Source organism: Chrysemys picta, chromosome 10 (genome assembly GCF_011386835.1).
Source record: "Chrysemys picta bellii isolate R12L10 chromosome 10, ASM1138683v2, whole genome shotgun sequence".
In the NCBI taxonomy this organism is placed as follows: Eukaryota; Metazoa; Chordata; order Testudines; family Emydidae; genus Chrysemys; species Chrysemys picta.
Window position 1 is genome coordinate 6,211,610 of NC_088800.1, and position 20,650 is coordinate 6,232,259.

Consider the following 20,650-nt stretch of genomic DNA (forward strand, 5'->3'; position numbering starts at 1 on the left):
AGGGGGTGAAAAGCAATATAAGATCATTTCAGCTTCCTCTTTTTATAACAGTTTCACTTCGTGTTCTCTTTATCTTTTACTGGTTTGCAGTGTGCTCTCCTAGTCCCTGAATCCTGCAAAGCAAACTGTACCAATGGACTCTTAGATCCACATGGAGTCCCTCTAGTTTATGTAGGACTTCACCATGAGTTTAGGGATCACATTGCAGAATTAGATGCTTAATTATAATGTGGCAAAGTGCATATTCTTCAGGATTGCTGTGTAACTGGTAAATGCTTTTCCCACTGAGCACAGAAATCAGTTTATTGCTCTTTCTCCAAAGAGTTTAGGGTGAAATTTCCCTCTGTTTAGAGGGACCAACTCAAGGCCTGTTCTACACTTACATCCCACTTAAGCCCTATTTTGGGGATGTAAGAAGATCAACACTGGCTCTCTCCACAGGGCTAAATTTCACCATCAGGGTCTGATCCCACACCCATTGACAAAGCTCCACTGACTTCAGTGGATTTAGGATCAGGCCCTTTCATTAATAATTTAGACCCTGATTCCGCAAAAGACTAATAATACTCTGACTCCTGCAAAAATTGCCTGGGATCTTTAATGACTACAAGTGGGCAGAGCCTCGGTCTTGAATTAATAAAATGAAACAGGACTACTTGCCGTGCATAACATTTTAAACACCTGTGTGGGTCTTTGCAGGATTGGGGCCTAAATATATATTAATGCATATAAATATATTAATAGAAATCTTTATTTGAATTTAAGTTTCACTAAGCTTAGTTTTTACAGTTTTCAATAAGCTTACAATTGGTTTAAGTAAGTAAAATATAACTACCTTAAACCCATTTTCAAGTTCATTTACACATACTGTATATGGGATCACATCGTCTTGTGCGGCCCAAATGGTAGTTACACCCAAGCCTCAGACAGATATTGGGCAGGATATGATTCTCTCTTCTAGCATCACACTGATGATCAAAAATACAAAGTAAAGAGCAAACATGGTGAGCCCTAATAGTTTGTTCATTTTCCATTTAGAGAGAGCAATTGAGATGATCACAAACAAGAGCATGAGAAAAAGCAGAACAATTGCACAAAACAAACCATTACTACTGACAGCAACTGAGCTGAGTCCATTGAAGACCGAATAAAGGAACCAAGGAACTGGCAAGCTGTAAGTAAGGGAAAAGCAGTTTAAAGGAATGCTTAGAGGAGTTCATGTAAAATTGAATTTTATACATAGATCTAAAGCGATTGGTATCAAGATCCATGCAGAAAAACGTCATGTGCAATCTTCATTCAGTTGTTTTATCTAAAACTGACTTATCTTGCTTTCTACCCTAGGAATTGAGTTTTGGGCTAGTACTCTGGACTGCTTTCATCCCTTTCAGGAATCCAGGCTTGGAGCTTGTCTTGAGTAGAGTCACACTGGAAGCCTGTGACAGATGGGACAAAACTTGGATCTCCTACCTCCAAATGCTGAGCATTAGGCTAAGAGATCTTTGTTTCTCTTCTGAAAAACTGCTACTGGATGATCCCAGTGTAGCCTAGGGAGGGGCATGCTCAAACTTCTTCAGAGCATGGGCTGCATCTTAATAACCTTCCACAGACCACTTTTCCTCCTATGAATGGACCACTTTCCCTCCCATGTCTATCACAAAACATCCCTGCTGCAGCAACACTAGCTGCTAACATAACTGAAATGCAATACATGTGATCTGCCCTGCTTTGGGGAGTGAAACCTGATCCCACCATCTTCTCTTGCCACTCATTTCATCTCTGCTCTCTTTCTACTGTCCATCTCTGACTCCTACTCCCATACATGTGCTTCTCTAGGGCAGGGGTCTCCAACTTCATTGCACCACGACCCTCTTTGGACAATAAAAATTACTACGTGACCCCAGCAAGGGGGACTGAAGTCTGAGCCCCTGGTCGGGGAGGGGGGCAAAGCTGAAGCCATGAAGCCCAAGGACTTCAGCCCCAGGCAGGGGGCCTGTAACCTGAGTCCCGATGCCCAGGGCTCCTGGGCCCCAGCAAGTCTAAGCCAGCCCTGGTGCCCCCATTAAAATGGGGTCATGACCCACTTTGGGGTCCCCGACCCACAGTTTGAGAACTGCTGTTCTAGTGCTTGGTCTCAGGTGTCTCTTCCTCTCCGTATGCTTTCCTGCTGACCTGTACTCTTCCAGCCTTGCATGTGCTGCCCAGCCACCTAGTTTCCCAATACGTCTGCTCTTAATGACAGGTCAGGGCCCACTGGCAACTGGTGTTTCCTGTCCTGCGGCTGGCTTTGCTCCTGTTTCTGCAGTCCAGCGGCCCCCACGTTTCTGCTACATAGGGGCTATTCCCTTCCTGTCGGCAGTTCAAAGCTGTAGCACAGCCTGTATCTGGCCTGCTGCCAGTTCTGTGTCCCCGGGGCAATCAGAGGTGGGCCTCTGGGCTCCTGACCTTTTCTTTGCCTTTTGCGGGGTTTGTTCTAGGGCAGTCGGTAGCAGCCTGCTTTGTTCTCTCTTCCTCTTGGACCAGGTATTTAGCAGCATGTGGCTCAAGCACCTCTGCCAGCTTTCAGGGATGGCAGAGCAGCCGCGCAAGCTCCCAGCGGACCCCAAAAGGGGCTCCATCTTGTGAGGCAGCTTCAGGGCCGGCTCCAGGCACAGCTTAACAAGCAGGTGCTTGGGGCAGCCAAGGGAGAGGGGCGGCACCTGCAGCAATTCAGGGCTGGCAGGTCCCTCACTCCCTCTAGGAGCGAAGGACCTGCCTCTGAACTGCCGCCGCCGATCGTGGCTTTTTTTTTTTTCCAATTGCCGCCGCCGATCGCGACTTTTTTTTCTTTTTTGCTGCTTGGGGCGGCAGAAATGCTGGAGCCAGCCCTGGGCAGCTTTAACAGGCTCTACAGAGGGCAAATTATGCCCTGCCTGTTGTCAGCCAGCTGACCCTAGGGCTGCTAGGGCACGGAGCTTGGGGTCGGACAGGCAGCTTGGGACCTGTATCCCCCCAGGAAGCTGCGACTCCACCACAGAAAAGCATGACCAGGAGACATGGAACAGAACAGGGAGCGGCTCTAAGGACTTCATTCAGCCAGCCTGGAGGATGGGGAGTCCTGGGGCAATTCAGGACCTTAAGGACAAGGCTTCTGGCCCCACCCCACATCCTGACATGGGTCCAAAGTGCCTTGGGGATAGAAGCAGAGCTCACAATCAGCACCCCTTCCTCACAGCTTGAGGCAGGAAACTGGCAGTGAATCCCCATCCCCTGGCCTGCGGAAGTGTGAGCCTACAAGAGACTAATCAAAAGGAGAAATTTCTAGGGGGCTCAAAGCCCTGTGCAAGGCTAGCCGCAAAAGGGCCTGTCATAGATGGTATCTGTCCTTTGACTCGGACACCTCCTCCTCTGCTGCGGAAGGAGAGCTAGCAGACTGATTCTGAGCAGGACATGGACAAAATGCAACACAGGTTTTTTTCCCACTGGGAAGTTTGTAACCACGTGCAAAGAGGTTATCTCCACACTTGAGATCCAGCCTGAGCAGGCCCTTGAGCACAAGCCTCAGAGCAAATACCTCACTGCCAAATCCTCCCTGGAGGCAGTGATTTCCCTGCACCCTCCTTTTCCAGTCGTGTTTTCAGACTTTTCTCTAAAGAAGAGCTAGTAAAACATATTGATCAAAAACTATCGCTGGGCTGTGTCATGCTCTAAACTACACTAAATGCGCAAGCCCCTTTAATTTTTTTTAAATGACAGAACTATTTAATTTTGGAAAAACAGCGACTCAGTGGGTCCCACAGTATGTCTGATTTTAAAATTAGCAATATCAGCTGCGTGCAGCAGATCTCTAGATCTTATAATATAAAAATGCATCAAACTGTAACAGGATCAATGCAAGTCCCATTACCCTAAACCATTAAACACAAATTAAATTTTAAAAGAGGTCAGTTAAGAAAGGGAAACATTCTCAGTTAAAGGAGGGACATTGTCACTGTCTCTCACACCTTGGTGCTGAAAGATTAAATGTTTTTGAGGCACGCTGAGATCTTCAGCTAAAGCTGCTGCTGTTTATTTTAAACCACGTACTCATGTTCAGTGGCACTACAGCCGTTTAGACTAAAAACTTATACCACTTAAAAAGTCTTGAGTTATCACCATACTGCAGTACCTGGCATTGGGTTTTAGTTATAAACTCTCTCTTTAGGTCAGGTTAACTAAAGAAATCTGTTCAAATGAATGTGTGTCACTAATTGTCCAGCTGTCCTTTAATTTGGTTTGTACCCAACACGAAAGTAACGAGTCCGATTTAGACTGGAATAGAAATGCAGCATTTTCTACTTCAAACATGACTCTTAACATGTGGCTAGTACTTACCCAACAGTGATGTCAAAGATGTTGCTGCCCACAGAGCTGGAGACAGCCATGTCACCCAGGCCTTTACGTGCAACAATAACGCTTGTGATGAGGTCAGGGATTGAAGTCCCTGCTGCCAGGATTGTTAAACCCATAATTTCCTCCGAAATCCCAATTGTTTCTCCAACCTAATAAACAGCAACAATGGTCCTTAGTTTTGAAACAAAGAATGTAATTAACCCTTTTCATTCCTGAAGGCTTGATGCTGTATTTGGGTTATGGTTTTATTTGAAATCCCCTTAAAGGCTGCAGCCTATTTCTGCTTTTCAAGATACAGGATGGCCTAATTCTAAAGCTTATTTTGATATGAAATATTTTCTTTAATGGAAATCTATTTCCTTTATCCCCTTCTAACTGCAGAATTGTGCCTCAGAGACAAGACCAAGTGGGAGCGTGTTCAGTTGCAGCACAGCCCACCTCTGTCTTGGAACATCTCCAGAAGATGTGGCGTTATCTTTCCTCTCCAAATTTTAAAACTGGCCCAAATCATGATAAATTCTTTATCTGAGTGGTCTTCCTAGTTAGACACACAGTCCCATTTGCTGATTGACATCTGTACTGTGGTTTGGTGTCCACAATTTCTGTTGATTTGTGGTTTGATTAACTATAAGATAGATGTACAGTATATCACCAAATACATATTGTAGTCCCCAGTCCTGCAAGGGGCTGAGAACCTTTCACCTCTCCTTGAATAGCAAATTGATATTAAGGCAAGGGGCATTAAGGGCACTCAGCACCATGCTATATCAGACCCTATATTCTTAGAAATTTAATTAGATAAGGTTCAAACACTTATGTCCCCCATAGAAATATGCATTGATAAAAAGACGATGAAGATAATTGTCAACTTGACATTTCTTCCACTGATGCACAAACTCCCTTAGAAACTGGGGGTGGGGGCAAGAATTAATCTTTGTCAAATGAAAAAGGATGAAATTGAATATTCTCACTTGGGTTCTCCCAGAACAAAATGTCTGGCGTTAATTGGATGGCAGTATCTGTAATGTCATTGGAAACAAAGGGTAATATCTATACTACAAAAGCACATCTGTGCTGCTGCCACTGTAGTATAGACGCTTCCTACATCGACAGAAAGAGTTCTTCCGTCAATGTAATCCACCTCTCCAAAAGGTGGAAGGTAGGTCAGTGGAACAATTCATAGGCTGACCTAATTGTGTCACACGGGGTGCAAAATTTTTCACAGCCCTAGCCATGTCGCTAGGTCTATTTAATTTGTAGGTGTAGACCAGGCCAAAGGTGTCTGCCACAGTGGGGCATTTTCCCCCTCTACTTGTTTTTTGAACCACTCTTTGTTTCTAGATAGAAAAAGAACCTCTTACCTGATGTGCCCACCACACCATGAGGTAGGAAAATGCTGCAATCCAGATGATGGCTCCTAGAAATGTGATGGCAAAGAAGTTTCTAGACCTCTGTTCAAAGCAAGTTTGAAAACGATTAGGAGTCTGATCTTCCCAACAGCCTGATCCACCCTCCATCACTTCACCTCAGGCAATTATTTTAACATGGCCCATAGTCTCTGGTATCATTTTGTTTGATTTTTCACACCTCTACTAGGTGCCCAGTTTTTGCTGATACCTTGGGTGGCTGCTTAAAACAAGCTGCACTGTGCTTAGTTTTCAGTCCACGCTATTTTATTGCGTTTCATCCCACTGCCAGTATTTTTTGCAGAGGCCCTTGCGTCCTGTCACGTCACTGTTCAGTGGACAGACTTCACCCTCATTGCTAATGGCCTGCAGCCATGTAGTAGAGCAGCGGTTCTCAAACTGTGGGTCGGGACCCCAAAGTGGGTCGCGACCCTGTTTTAATGGGGTCGCCAAGGCTGGTGGCTCAGGTTACAGGCCTGGGGTTGAAGCCCTTGGGCTTCAGCTTTGCCCCCACCCTGCCAGGGGCGGGGCTCGGGTTTCAGTCCCCCCGCATGAGGTGGTGGGATTCGAGCGGGCTCCTGGGGCCGTGTAGTAATTTTTGTTGTCAGAAGGGGGTGGCAGATGCAGTGAAGTTTGAGAACCGCTTTAGTAGAGAAATGTTTGATGTAACCAATGCCACTAGGTGCTATGACTAAACGCTGCTAATGAAATGCCCTGGATCTAGACAGCAGTAGTGTGTAGTAAGTCAGTCTCCTATCGGTTAATGTACTCTATGGCCAGTGCTACACAGGCACACAAACAATTTTTGTTTATTTCTTCTTTACATTTTTCAGTGTTTGCTTTAAAAAAAAAAAAAGTGCTGACGTGGGGCGGGACGTTTTCTAGCTCTGAACAGGTATAACGAACGCAGCACCAGTGCAAAGCAGCCCACGCTTCCCTGCCAATCTGCCTCCCTCGCAACATGAACAAACTCCTTGGCGAGGACAGAGGGTAGCTCAGGCTCTGGGCTCGTTCTGTTGTTAGCCTCTCTTCTGCCTCTGCTAGCTGAGAGTCCCAGCTGCAGTGGTGTTTCTGTCCTATCAAATCTGGGACTGACACAGCCGCTGCGGTTTCCTAGAGGAGTCTCTGCTACTCGCTATTAGCCATTGCCGGCTGGTTTTGCCTTGTAAAATTCAGGGCAAGGTAAAGAAGAATACCTGCTTTCTGTTACTTCTCACCTTTGAGAGCAACCCCCGTCCCAGAACAGGGGCTCCAGCTCCCACCACCATCAGTGGGAAGTAGGTACGTAGAGGCCCGAGCAATCTATGGGGAAAATAGAGACCCCGTGGCTCTGTTGCTAATAAAGCTTTATCCATCGCAGTGGCATAAAGAAAGTAAAATCTTACTGGGTTCCTAACGTCGGGCACAGTGAGCCAGAGAGGGAACACCACGGGCAGCAGGAAAAGGTAAAGAGCTTGTTTTCTCCGGGTCTCTGGCCATTCGAGGGATAACGGTTCATCATTTTCTTCCCCCTCATCTTCATCCTCACTCTCCTCATCACAATCTTCCTCCTCCTCAGAGCTGCTGCCTTGTATATCCGGAGAGAGCTGTGACCCAAAAAAACAACCAACCCCCCCAAACACATTTTGAAACAACTGCATTAGAAGGCTGCATTGACGCGTGTGTGTGTGTGTGTGTGTGTGTGTGTGTGTGTGTGTGTGTGTGTGTGTGTGTGTGTGTGTGTGTGCATTCACACACACACAGCTGTGGATGACTGTGTGTTCCTGTCCCCCAGGGCAGAGATCTAGTTTTTGATGATCCCATTTGTAAATATTTGCAGAACAGTCCGTCCCCCAGGTCACTATTACGTGACCACATTGTGAACGATCCTATCTCAGTGCAGGCGCCCAGCGAGGCTGCAGTCAGACTCCTGAATATCTTAAGTATGTGTTTTGCAGTAGTGCCCAGAGGCCCTGGTCACGGATCAGGACCCCATTGTGTTGGGCACTGGACACACACAGACAATACATGTTATCTGGCTTTCAAACCACCAGGTCTTCAACACAGCAAACTATCCTCATCTCTTTAAAGGGGCCACCATCCCTTCCCTGGGTCAGGGCACATATCATTAAAACAAAAAGAACTGCCAGAGAGGACGACACAGTCTTTGCTCTAACCAGTTTACACAGATCGTGATACCCTCATTTCCACTTACTCCTAGAGCAGTCTCACCGAAATCCATGGGACAACTTGAGGAGTAAAGCAGTATACTACGTAAGGCTACCACAGTCCGCTGCTGTAGTACCTCTGAGCCTGGATTTGACTAGAAGGAGCATTTTGGGGTCTTAGCTGACTGGGTCTAACTAGTTACTCGTGTTAGCGCTCTCTGTTGCCACTCAAGATAACTTGTTACTACAAGGACGGTCTATTTAGAGTGGCTAATGACTTGAGTTGGGTTGTGCCCTCTTTCACTGGACACGGCACTGAGGGTTTGGCCTGGGCTGAGCTCTTGTTCCACGTGGCTGCAATTCACAATACCTGCCCGCCAGGCGGTGTGTCCACATTGTGTTCATCCTCCACCACGCTGAGGTTGGAGTCGCTGGCAGGCGTTACTTGAACGGTGGTTGCTAATTCTGCTTCCGCTTTGTTCTCTGCTTGAAAGGATAAGAGAGAGCGCTGGGCCCAGCAGTAAGAGATGACCTCCCCGCATCAGCAGGGAGCTTGAGAGTGCGAAACATTTACGTTTCTGACCCCATAAACTGGAGCAGTGCAAAGCAAGCTCTTCTGAAGGGTTGGAAGGTCAATCTATTGTTTGTTCCCCCTGATTATCCTACAGCTACACCCCAGTTATAGAGTCTGGCCAGCAAAAGCAGGGCACAATCAGACCCGCTCACCTTAGACGTAAGGTTGTTGCAGCAGCTTTGCCTCGCGTCTTTGTGCTGGGGCATCACTTATGTAATCCCCACGTGGCTAAAGGCAGATCTAGCGAGGGGACGGAGTGCTGATTGGCTGATCGCTAATGGACACAGAGTTTGAGAATTCTATTAAAGCCAGCCTCAACAACCAGGCAGGAGGCAGGGCTCTGTTTCCTTCTTTCCACCATGACGGGGGCATTCTCTAGGGGCTGGTGGTGTTCAAGTTTTCTCAGAAACGACTGTTCTGTCTGCCAGACTTTAATCCCTAATCACCGGGCACATGTCCAAAGAGAAAAGTGCTGACACCCGATACCACAAAGGAAAAAATCCCCAGACTCCTCTGTGCTGGTCCCTCCAGGAACGTAATTAACCCCTGTAACCGAAAGCAAGAGAAACCTGAAAACAGCCGCTCCGAACAGTGCTGGACCATGGATACTGGATAGTGGCGGGAAGAGGGGCGTTGAGTCAGAGAGAATAGGATCTTGACATGCTGCTGTAATGTGGCTTAGCAAATACGGGCCCATCTATATAGCCAAATCTCCCAGGTCAGGGGATCATGTTATAACAGGATCATACCTAGACTAGTATTGTAGGATGGTTTGGCCTGAGCTGTGCAGGCTGAACCTAATTCCCTTATAATAGTCATAGTGAGCCTGTTTTTACAACCTTGTACAAATGTGAGGTCAGGTTTTCAGAAGCTCTCCTTGGCATGTGCTATTTGGGGGGTTGCATAATGTGATGCACAGAAGTGGGACTTCGAAAACATCTGGCCCGAGGATATAGCACAGTTTGGTAACATGGAGAGGATGTAGCCTAGGCCCATCTATACAGGAAAGATCCTGTAGGGGGCAGCGCCTCACCTGGGGTAAGTCAGTGGAACTATGACAATTTGCTGAGGATATGTTCCCAGATCTTCATTTAGGGCTTTACCACAGCTTGGTCCTCATCTACACAGACAAGACCAAACTATGTTATTACATGGTCAGGGCACTCTAGTGGTATAGCACTGTGCCTGCGGAGATGGGCACTTCAGTGTGAATTTTACCCATCCACTTTCAGATGGCTCCAGCCCCACGAATAGCACAGATCCATGTTGCAGCGCTGGACAGCGACCTCCTCTACAAGTCTTAGCTCAAGCAGCCTACGAATCACTACTGAAATACACCTCTACCTCGATAGAACACTGTCCTTGGCAGCCAAAAAAGCTGACCGTGGTATAGGTGAAACCGCGTTATATCGAACCTGCTTTGATCCACCGGAGTGCGCAGCTCCGCCCCCCCCGGAGCACTGCTTTACCGCCTTATATCCGAATTCGTGTTATATCAGGTCGCGTTCTATCGGGGTAGAGGTGTAGCTAAAGCCAGCAACTATTCAGAAGACAATCGCACGGGACATTTCTTACTGTGTGCCCCCTCAGTCACGCTGCCATGTGCCAGTCGAGGAGTCAGACCCAGCTCCCAGGCTAAGGCTCTTTTGTTCGTTTTAAAGAACAAATCCCATTTGCAGCCCCTCCACCCCCACCGGTGTCTTAGTGACGCGACAGCATCCAGCTGCTGAATGTAATGGCACACTCTGCCCTTCTGATTGAATAGCCCGTCTCATCCCGGCCATTTCCATTTGGATGCTTATTTCACTAATGCACTCCCAGGGCTCGGCAGGAATTAACTTGCTTGCCAGCTCTTGGTGCCGGTCTATATCCCGAGCGTTTGCGGCTGCTTTTGCACAGACAGCTGCATGTGATCAGTGCTCACGGCGTGGAAACGTGTGTTGCACGGCTACGTTTCATGGGCAGCCCCGGACCTGCAGCGCTGGTGGGGTGAGCAAGTACAGTGCAAAGCAAAAGGACTCTACAGGCAAAGGGCGCAGCTTGCCTTGAGCTCACCTTCCGGTTTCACTCCTTGTCTGACCTGAGAACCTAGTTTGCCCGTGGCCAAGTTGCTCATGATGTCAAGCTTGTCTTTAAACTTTGCTGTGAATGAAAAGAGGGACAGGCCTGTCATCAGGTGTAAGGAATTAACTCCCACCCAATGAGCCTTGTAGTATGGGCTGCAGCCAAACCTGAGACCCAAGGAGTTTTCAGCTCTAGAGCATAGCTAGCTGACCAGGATTGTTATACTGTAGTCTCCAGGCAGTTAGCACTTCAGTAATTATCCCTGAGCTCTTAAAGCGTGGTTTGCTTGAAATCTAAAATAACCAGCTTTGAAAGAAAGTCTAGATAAGACGTGTGGGGGGAAAGGGAGCACGGCGTTCCTTCCAGTGCATCAGCATGGCCGATATTCCGCATCCGCTCGCTCTGCAGCATTGAAGGAAGGCATTTTGAGGTAAGATGCTGTTGTTACCTGAGTAGTGCTGACTTTGCTCAGTTTTTGATTACATGAAAACTAAAGCAGCTCCTCCTCCTGTCATGTGACTGGAGATGAGGTTTGGCCAGTGTGCCTGTAGCCTGGCAAACCCAGGGCCTGGGATGAAAAATGCTCTTTACATTTCATTGATCACAAAGACGACAAACTCCTCTGAGTCCCTGTTAGGCCCCTCGTCACTGCAGTGTTAACTCGTGTCATTGGCTTGTGGATTGGCCTGGCCCAGTTGTGAGCAGCCACACCACAAAGCCTCCTCCTTGAGTTACCGTGTGCTCACGGGCACTGCGCTCCCCCGTGTGGTGCTAGGGTGGCTGGGGGTACAGCCCCGGGTTCTTTGCAGTAAGCTGAGCTGCTCTATAATTCTTTCCCCATGAATTGTGGGAGAACCTGGCTGTCCTTCCGGGCACACTGGGCATTGTGGGAAGGCATTGGAGGACTATCAGCATTTGAGTGGTTTACCAAAGTGGGGAGGTTACTAGCCCCAGTGAGAGCAGCACGTGGGATCTAGGCTAGATCCCAGGATGGGGCAGCCAGCCTGGGTTGAAAGCACCACTAAGTTCCGGTGAGAGGTTTTGAGGGTGGAGGGGACTGATTAACATTTCAGGTTGTTGTGCAGGGGATGGTGAGAGGATAGGGTTGCTCACATGCTCATCCGATATTATCTCTCACTACTGATCACAAATACAGAAGGGTTTCCTAAGGGTGAGTGTTGTGAACAGTCATTTTAATAATACTGGGCCTAATCTTGGGACAAGAACCTATCTGAGTGTTAACTGGGAATTCTGAAGTAATCAGTATAATTAATACAGAATCCATAAATCAGGCAACACTAGTGTCTCAGGCCACGATCTCATAGCACCTGACACAGGCAGCTGGATGTCAGAGTTGGTTGGGGCATTTTTAGCCAAATGATATTTCAATGAGAAATGGGATGGGGGGGGGGGGAGTTGGGAAAATTGAAGCCCTGTGTTTTTAGTTTTCCAACCCGCTCTAGCGCTCATCCCCCCGGTACAGATGGGGAAAGGATGAGTCAGAGCTCAGAGCCAGACTCCCTGCGGCCTTCCCCCTTGTATTGTCATTTAACCCTGTGCAGAGTGGGTATGGGAGGCTCCAAGACTGAGCTCCCCCATTGCTGTGCACAGATGCAAACAGCTGGGTGCTGTGGCAAATGCTCAGTCTTGCTCTCTAACCACTAGACCACCCTGTCTCCCTGACACTCTCCCGGCTGCTAGTGGAGATAAAGCACTTGCGTTGCAGAGGGGTTGGATCAGGGCAGCCAGGCCCCAGCCCTGAACGGGACTAAGCTGTTGGCTCCCTGCCCTTGCCTGAGCTAAAGCTATGGAGTCCTCTAGGAGTGGAATGTGAGGGCATCTCTCGATCAAGATAAACTCATTAGCTTCAGGCCTGACTGGCCACTGGCCAGTTTGCATGCGATCAGCCTCAGTGATTTGAAAGTGGGACATTAATTCTCCTGACATGCGTTCCAAGGGGGGGCTGTCATTGGCCGAGGAGGCTGCATCACCTGAAGGCTGGTGCAGGGAGAAAGGGTAGTTGTAGGTTAAGTCTCTGTCAGTGCTCTGGCTTATTCAGCAGCTTCGCTCCACCATCGCCTTGCCCCCATTTATCCTGGCAGTGCTGTTCACGCTGCCCGCGTTCAGGACTCCTCGCGGAGTTAAGGCTTTGGCAGTATTTGGGGGGGGGCAGGGAACACACTAATCGAGGTGGGCTATCAAGATACCTCACTAGGCCCTGAATAATCCAAAGTAACTGAACAGTGGGGGCCGGTTAAATTCAGTAAATCCTCCATAAACCCATAGTCCAATCCAGGAGCCTTACTTGTGAGAAAGACGCTGTTGGGAAAATACGGTGATCTTCACCTATGTTATTGATCCTTCCCAGACTGATTCCTCTCTGCTGATGGCTAGCGGTATGGTTTCCTATAGCAAAGCAATAAACCAACCCGCTGCAGAATGGTTTGTTTTCTCCATTCCAGGTGGCAGCTTCTTTCTTCCCTTCAGCACATGTGGCACTATTGTTTGCAAGTTACCCATGAATCTGAGCTTTGTCTCTCATGGAGAAGCTATCAGTTATACAAGGTGGCAGGTAACTTGTGTCAGCCTGTGCATTTCAGCAGCCTAACAACTACTAGAAGATCCATGTCAGCTATCCCGCCCTCCTGGTTTGTTAATTTCTTGTATATTTCTCTTTTGGAATTGGCTTCAAACATTCCACGCCAGGAGATCAGCATGGCCTACTGAGCCTATTGAAAAGAACTGGTAGCCCTGATTCTGGTGTTCTGCATCCTCCTCCTGCCTGGCTGTAATGCTCACAGGGCCAAATGCAGCTGCGGTGTAACAAGAGGAAAACCCCCTGAAGTCACTGGTGATCTCTTTCTCTTCAATTGCTAGTTTAATCTGTTTAGCTGCATTCTTTTTTCTATTGTGCCTGTGATTCTGACAGACCCATTCAGGTCAGAGCAACAGGCCAATTAACTTATGTGTGAATATCAAAGGAATGTTAAGTGTACTAATTCACTGGAGTGTTCATGGGGTCAAAGGAAATACGAATGATATTGTCTGCACTTATCTATTACCTGTTGATTGCCATCAATTTACATTATGTATATCCCTGTACTTAATTAACCCTAGATCAAAAGTGGGTGTTAGTATCACTTCTGATACTGTTTCATGAAGTTCACACATCAAGTAAATTCTCATCTTAATACTTTATGCATGCCAGATAGCTGCAATTATATATTAGAGGCAAAATTAGCTAGCACTTTAATTAACATTTTGAAACCATGCCTACAGCCACTGGGAATCCTGGGGCACTATGGTGCCACCTCCATAACATAAGGGGAGAGGCTGGCATCATATGGAAAACACCAGACGTTGCATGCTGGTTGGAAGCAAGTTGACCTCAGTAAGAACCGAAGGCCTCGGGTTAGGGTTGTAATTTTAAGAGAGTTGTGTGTTACCAAAGTAAGAGCGCTCAGCCTTCCAAAGCACATCGATGTCAGATTTACCCTCAGCAATCTCTACATTGCTTATTTTATAGCCTGGTGAAAAGAAAACATCTGGCTAAAATTCACGGCGCCATTAAACATCAGCTTGGAAAGGTGCATTTTTATGTGACCCGTCATCCTTCATCGGCTGGGGAAACTGTTCAGCGCCACAGCCACAACAGATCTGCTGAATTTGTCCTTGCTTGCCTCTTCCCAGGTATGTTTAATGAGTCTGGGTGGTTTTTGTTGTTTAATAACAGCTCCCCTAGCACATCAGAAATGGAGTGCCATTTCCCCCAGGCACAGGGCCCTGGATCAGAGAGAGGACTCCCGTTCTGAAATAATCATATGCACACTCTGCTGCGGCTCAGCTCCTCAGCTGCTGTAAACTGGAATAGCCAAACTGATTTGAATGGATTTTCCCCAGCCAAGGACCTGTGTCTATCGCCGTGAGCGTTGCCTGCATCCAGGCTACAGAACAGTGTCTAATCACACAGAGGTGGGGCATTAGCTCACCTTCGGCCAGGGGGTCCAGGGTGCGGATCATGAGCTGGAAGATGGTGGTGCGCATGTGGCTGTTGTGCAGAGAGGCCGAGCTGCCTCCTTGCGGTAAGGATGGCATGAGCTGTAGAACAGGGTGAACGTACAACACAGCCATTAATCCCAGGCCCCTTCGCTATTTCCCCACAGTCAGACTATTCCTGTCCTTCATTACTGTCTTTTAGTCCTGGTGAAAGCGGGATTGACGCCCCAGGAGACTGATGTCCCCGAGCCAATCAGCAGGGCCAGGACAGGCAGCAGCAATGCAGGTTTCCCAGCCCTGCCTCACTAATGTGTCTCAGCCAGCTCCAGGGAAGAGAGAGGAGTTCAGTCTCCAGAGCCTATCCATGGCCTCTCTCCAGAGACTGCCAACAAGGAGGTTCCTAAATTAGGCCCTGATCCAGCAAAGCATATGCTTAAAGTTGAGCACATGCTTAAGCTGTTGGCTGGCTTGGGGCCTTAGTTCCAGTTATGGTGGTTTATCTATTGTGGACTTTTGTCTGCTCGGAAGTGGACTGAGAATCTGACTAAGCCTGCCTCTCTGATCAAGTTCCCCGTATCCCCAAGAGTAGCATCAGATTACAGCACTGGGCTATCCTGAGACAACAAGCCAGTTTCTGCCTCAGTTTCCATTTGCTCAATGCCCATGGCTGCTCCTGTTCACAAAGGCAGGATTTGGTTCGTATTTCCTTACACCGAGAAGAGGACACATCCTGAAAGGAGTTTGTGTCCTTTCCTTTCCTGACCAACAGAATGGTTTCTGCTGGGTGCATCTATTTAAATTCAGGGCTGGTTCCAGTTGCAATACATCCAGATCCATATAGTGTTGCACAGACTATTATATCCACTTACCTCCAGTCTCTTGCTGTCGTCTGAGTGCTTTGCTCCATCCCTTGCAACTGACCCATTGCCTTGCTACATGGAAACAAGAATATAAAATTGTGGGAATGCCATTAGTTCTTCATCAACCTGCACGGACGCTGCCCTTGCATGGAAGTGTCTACAAATCTCTGTCTATGAGGTTTGCTCACAGAACTGGAGTCACACACTTGCCTCAATGGGAGGAACTCGCGGCCACATAGAGGAGTAGAGGGAGTGGCCTGGAAACCGTATAGATCCCCAGGGTCTGTGAGCAAGATAAAACACAGTCATATGGATCTTGTGCCAGACCCAGGATGGCCTCCCCTTCTGCAGTGCTTCCTGAGGAGTTGGATAACACTGTCTCTGTCCGCAGCATCTATGCCTTACCCATCTTCTGAGAGGGAGAGCCGGTGCAGAGGGGGTTAACCCTGCTCTGTGCAGCATTGCCTTCCACACATGGAGTCTGGGATCACATTTCTTGCTCATGGCTGGTTCCAGCACCTATACTGTTGTCTGCTGTCTCACAGCTAGAATTCTCCCTTAGTTCAAAGTGCAGGGGCCTGGGCCTTGGGTGCAGAAGACCCCATGTTTGATTCTTGCTGTTGACCATGGTGTGTGTATCGATGTATGCACGCAGCTGAGGTTCCATAGGGGTTTCCTATGGGAAATCTGCCATGTTCAGAGGGGAGCATAATTCATGGACTGGCAGCTCCTGGGCCCCACACTGACCCACCCTCAAACCATGGATCTCCAGCCCCCTCTTGCTCCCTTTGTTCAGCTTCTTTTAGGGGAGCAAGAGGGGCTTGGAGATCCACAGTTCAAGAAAGTGGCAAAACTCCTTAGAAAAACTCTGTTCCCCATTAGATCAGGTTGTCTTGCAGTATTTGCGCACATGTCTCCTGATTTACGTGGAGCGCTCTCTGTGCCACTCATCCCTTTCGGTATCATTCTTTGGTCCCTTTTCGAATTCTGTACAGAAAAGGTGCGATGACACCACAATTACACATAGCTTTCATATACCACAGGAGTCAGTAGCCTTGAGTGCTCAGCATCTAGCCCAGGGGAGGGCAAACTACAGCCCATCGGGGCTTCCAATCCGGCCCGTGGGATTGCCAGCCCCGTGGCGCAGTGGGGCTAAGGCAGACTCCCTGCCTGCCCTGGCCCCGCGCCACTCCCGGAAGCGCCCGGCACCACATTCCTGTGGCCCCTGGGGAGGCAGAGGGCTCCATGCGCTGCCCTCGCCTGCAGGCACCGTCCCACACAGCTCCCATTGGCCGGGAATGGGGAACTGTGGCCAATGGGAGCTTTGGGGGTGGTACCCGCAGGCGAGGGCAGCACGCGGCAAAGCCGCGAATGAACCACCTCCAGGAGCCACTGCCAGACATGCTGAACGCTTCCGGGAACGGCACAGGGCCAGGGCAGACAGCAAGCCTGCCTTAGCTCCACTGCACGCCGCTGCCACCCTGGAGCCACTTGAGGTAAGCGGCACCAGGCAGGAGCCTGCACCTCTCCTGCACCCCAACTCCCTGCCCTGAGGCCCCTGCCGCAACCTACACCCCTCCTGTACCCCAACCGCCTGCCCCAACCCTACATTCATGGCCCCGCATACAATTTCCCCACCCAGATGTGGCCCACCCCTGATCTAGCCTGATAGGTGAATGGGAAGGGTTGTGATCCTTATATTGTTTAGATTCAAACAACCAAAGAAATGCTCCTGTTAGCTCCTAGAATGCACATTTCAAGCCAATGTGTCTTCTATGGTTCCCGACTGCTAATGTAGGCCCTGAATCTCCACCACTGAATGGGACTGAATCATCTAGTTCCCACTAATGACAGCTGAGTGGAAAATCCCATACATCTCTCTGAAAATGCAGAGGTGCACCTAATGGATACAGTCTGAGTTGTTCTACAGTTGAGCCCCCTTTGAATGGATTATGGACTTTTCCTTGATTTCCCCCTCACTTCCTAATATTTAGATTACATTCCCTCACCTTTTAACAATCATCAGTAAGTAAAGCAATTGTCTTAACCAACCGTTGTAGTTTTGAAAGGATTGATTAGGTTGGTCTCATGCACCCTTTCCCAAGGAGGCTCAACCTTTCCTTGTGCTTTAAGTGAGAACAAATACTCCCAACGAGGCAACAAAACAACGAGGACACTAACCTTCTTTGTGTCTTCAGAAGCGGCTACCTTCACGGGATTTCTTGTCTTGTTCACCTGTTCCTTCACCCATTGTTCTAAGTGAACGTTCCATTTCATGGTGAGCACATAGAGGATGTAGGCACTCAACAAAAGGATGCTTTCCCACCAAACAATGAAGCTGTCTAAGAAAAACAGGATGAGCATCAGTAAGTCTAGAATGTAGAACGAGACGTCTCTAAACAAGGGCCACCAGGTCAGGTGGAGTATCTCCCTCGAGAAAAGGGCACAGGTGCCAATGACAAAAAGAATATTAAACACCGCTGAGCCTACAATGGTGCCAATGCCCACGTTGCTGTGTGAGATGAAGACACCTATGAGAGAGGTGAAGAGTTCTGGTGCTGATCCGCCTGCTGCCATGAAGGTGGCCCCTGCCACATCATCGGAGATCTGCAATTTCTCCGTGATTACATCCAAGGCGGGGACAAAATATTCATCACACACTATGGCCAAGGCCACAAACACATACATCATGCCAAAGATGTGAAGTATGACCCACCCTTTCCTGCGCTCCTCCAAGCTAAAAAGGTCTTCAGGGTATTCTCCGTGGGAGGGGGGTGTTGGGTAACTTCCCTCTTCATCCAGGTGGGTCAGATTGACACTTCCTAGGGGTGGGGTTGCATTTGCTGATGATGTGATGGGCATGGTTGGCGTAGGGTCCACATATACACAATGCCTTATCTTGGATGCTGTTGTTCCATTGTCCGCTGCAACGGCTTTGTTGCTGGAAAGGTCCCTGGTGGTCACTTTCACTTGGTCCTCAGGCTGAGATGCTGTCCAAGGTGCTGAATGAATTTTAGGGCCACAGAGAAGCTGATAGATGGAAAAAGCCAACACCATGGCCAATAGGAAAAGAACCCGATTCCTCTGAAGCCTTCTCCTCAGTGGTACATGCATTTCCCGAATGCTCACGAATCTGATCAATGTTCCTGGAGCCAATGGAGACTTCTCCTGGTCACCAAACTGCATTTACACCTATCATTGGGAGTTTCTTGCTGCTCCTAGATGTGGGGATCTCAACAGGACCGGAACTGCATGCTACAAAAAGTGTAGAATCCTAAAAAAGAAGAAGTTTTAATGTGAAACACATAGTGCAAGGATCTCCTGTCACCTAACTCAACTCAACCCATTATTAACTGGCATTATGTTTGCATTATACAAGATGGGCCCAAACTGGCAAATTCAGATCTAGATCCAGCTTTCAACCCCCTCATTTCCCAAAGTTTGGGGCTGTACAGATCTGGCATTTCGGTTTGGCTCATTACGGAGATGAGCCAGCCACAACATTCAGCTCTGTATCTGAATTCTGCTCTCCCCCATCACTTCGACCCACAAAGCTCAGGGTTCTTCAGATCTGGGTTTTGATTTGGGTCCAACGGATAGTTTGTAGCACTCTGCTCAGTGCTTTATAAGCATATAAGTCAACATGGTCCCTGCCCCAAGGAGCTTACTTACAGTCTAAATCACTATAGAAGATTAAGTACTAAGGAGGAACCCAACATGTTAAATCCACTCTACATACAGGCCAGTTACTTACCTATATAAGCTTGACACGTTGCTGGAAATGTACCTGGCAATTGCTCTAATATCTCCGAGCTAGTGCCACTCCACAGCTCCCCAATGTTTGCACTCTCACAAGATACAAACCAAGCAAAAGGTGATTTCTATGTTTGCTTTGTTTGAGAAAAGCAGAAGGCAAGGCCTGGCTATAGTAAAAACAAAAGTGCTGAACATTCATATGTTACTATGGCTACACCTCTTCAAACCTACTGTCCAAATTAGGACTGGCAAAGTGGAATAGTTATCACACTGTCTGTTTGGGGATAATTAGCGTATCTTCCGTACTTACAGAGGGAGCCAAATTGTAAATACCAAAGCAACAGAGACCTGGGCTATGGCAGTACAGAAACATTGATGTGGGGGTGAATAGCATTCACCTTGCGGTCTGGAGTTGGTGTATTGTATCATAAACTATTATTTTGAACACAGTATTTTCAGAATGGGATTATTATATTAAATGAGAAGAGGATATAAATAGAACACAACTCTAAGCCATTCACTAAGTTGTTCTTCAAGCCCACGTACTCTCATATTTAAAACGCCATAAGCTAATCAACTTAGATTTCTAACTAGGGGAAAGGAAGGGACAGGTGCAGATGTTGCTATCTCTGTTTTAAATACTTGGGAGGTGCTCAGAGACTCCAGTGATGGGGGACTACAGAGAGAGAGAGAGAGAGAGGTCGATCATATAAATCCTATTCCTGGTGTCTAAAAAGTACCCGTGCATGTGCATACCTTAACTATAGGCATGTAATGGTACAGTCAGCTGTATTCTTCAATAAAGTGTATAGAAGTAAAGGAAATTAAGTCACCCTTCATAACACAACAAAAAAAGCAAAATAAAAGAAAGAGAAGAAAAATAGAGAACAGAAAAAGATACATGAAATAAACCCTTATTTAAACACAACCATTTCCTTCTCCTCTCCAAAACGAGCTACCTAAACAACTTTTGCATGTAAAGGGCAGATCATCAGGTGATGGAAATTGTTACAGCTCAATGACTTTAATACGTTCTGAGGATCTAGCCCTTGTTTTTCCAGTCTCATTGACTGAACACCATTTTAATATTCTTTTATAAGCAGAGTATTTTCTCTTACCAGTATTATTCAAACCCATTCCTTTACCTTGTGATCAGACTGTCTTATCTAATAGAGATCTCTCAGGCAATCATATGAAGCTCCAAGCTTACCTTCAAAAATGATGTTCAAGAGGAACTGAGGTTCCATTGCTAACATGTAGTGCTGGAGGCTTCTTTGACATGTAGCACCCAGAAAGGAGATGAGTTATGGGTAGAAGCAGCAGAAAATTATCCCATTTTTGTTAGGTCTCTCCCAGCTGAATTCTGATAAGAGACAGGGTCAGGTGTGAAGGGCATATTGCTGGAGGAATAGACAATCCAGTTTAATACCTGCAGCCTGTAAGAAGATTAAATAGTATTTTATAGGTTCGGGACTA

General features: G+C 47.6%; 1 protein-coding gene across 1 annotated transcript; it reads right to left on the reverse strand.

Moving 5' to 3' along the window:
• Positions 1 to 737: 737 nt before the first annotated feature.
• On the reverse strand, positions 738 to 20,513 carry SLC24A1 (solute carrier family 24 member 1). Its single transcript, XM_065559192.1, has 9 exons — positions 20,385 to 20,513; positions 17,600 to 18,692; positions 15,428 to 15,490; positions 14,552 to 14,660; positions 8,295 to 8,407; positions 7,163 to 7,363; positions 5,733 to 5,822; positions 4,354 to 4,520; positions 738 to 1,172 (listed from the first exon to the last, which is right to left on the reverse strand). Exons 2-9 carry the CDS (start codon positions 18,602 to 18,604, stop codon positions 923 to 925), a joined length of 1,998 nt encoding a protein of 665 aa, XP_065415264.1. The 5' UTR covers positions 18,605 to 18,692; positions 20,385 to 20,513; the 3' UTR covers positions 738 to 922.
• Between the last annotated feature and the right edge of the window lie 137 nt (positions 20,514 to 20,650).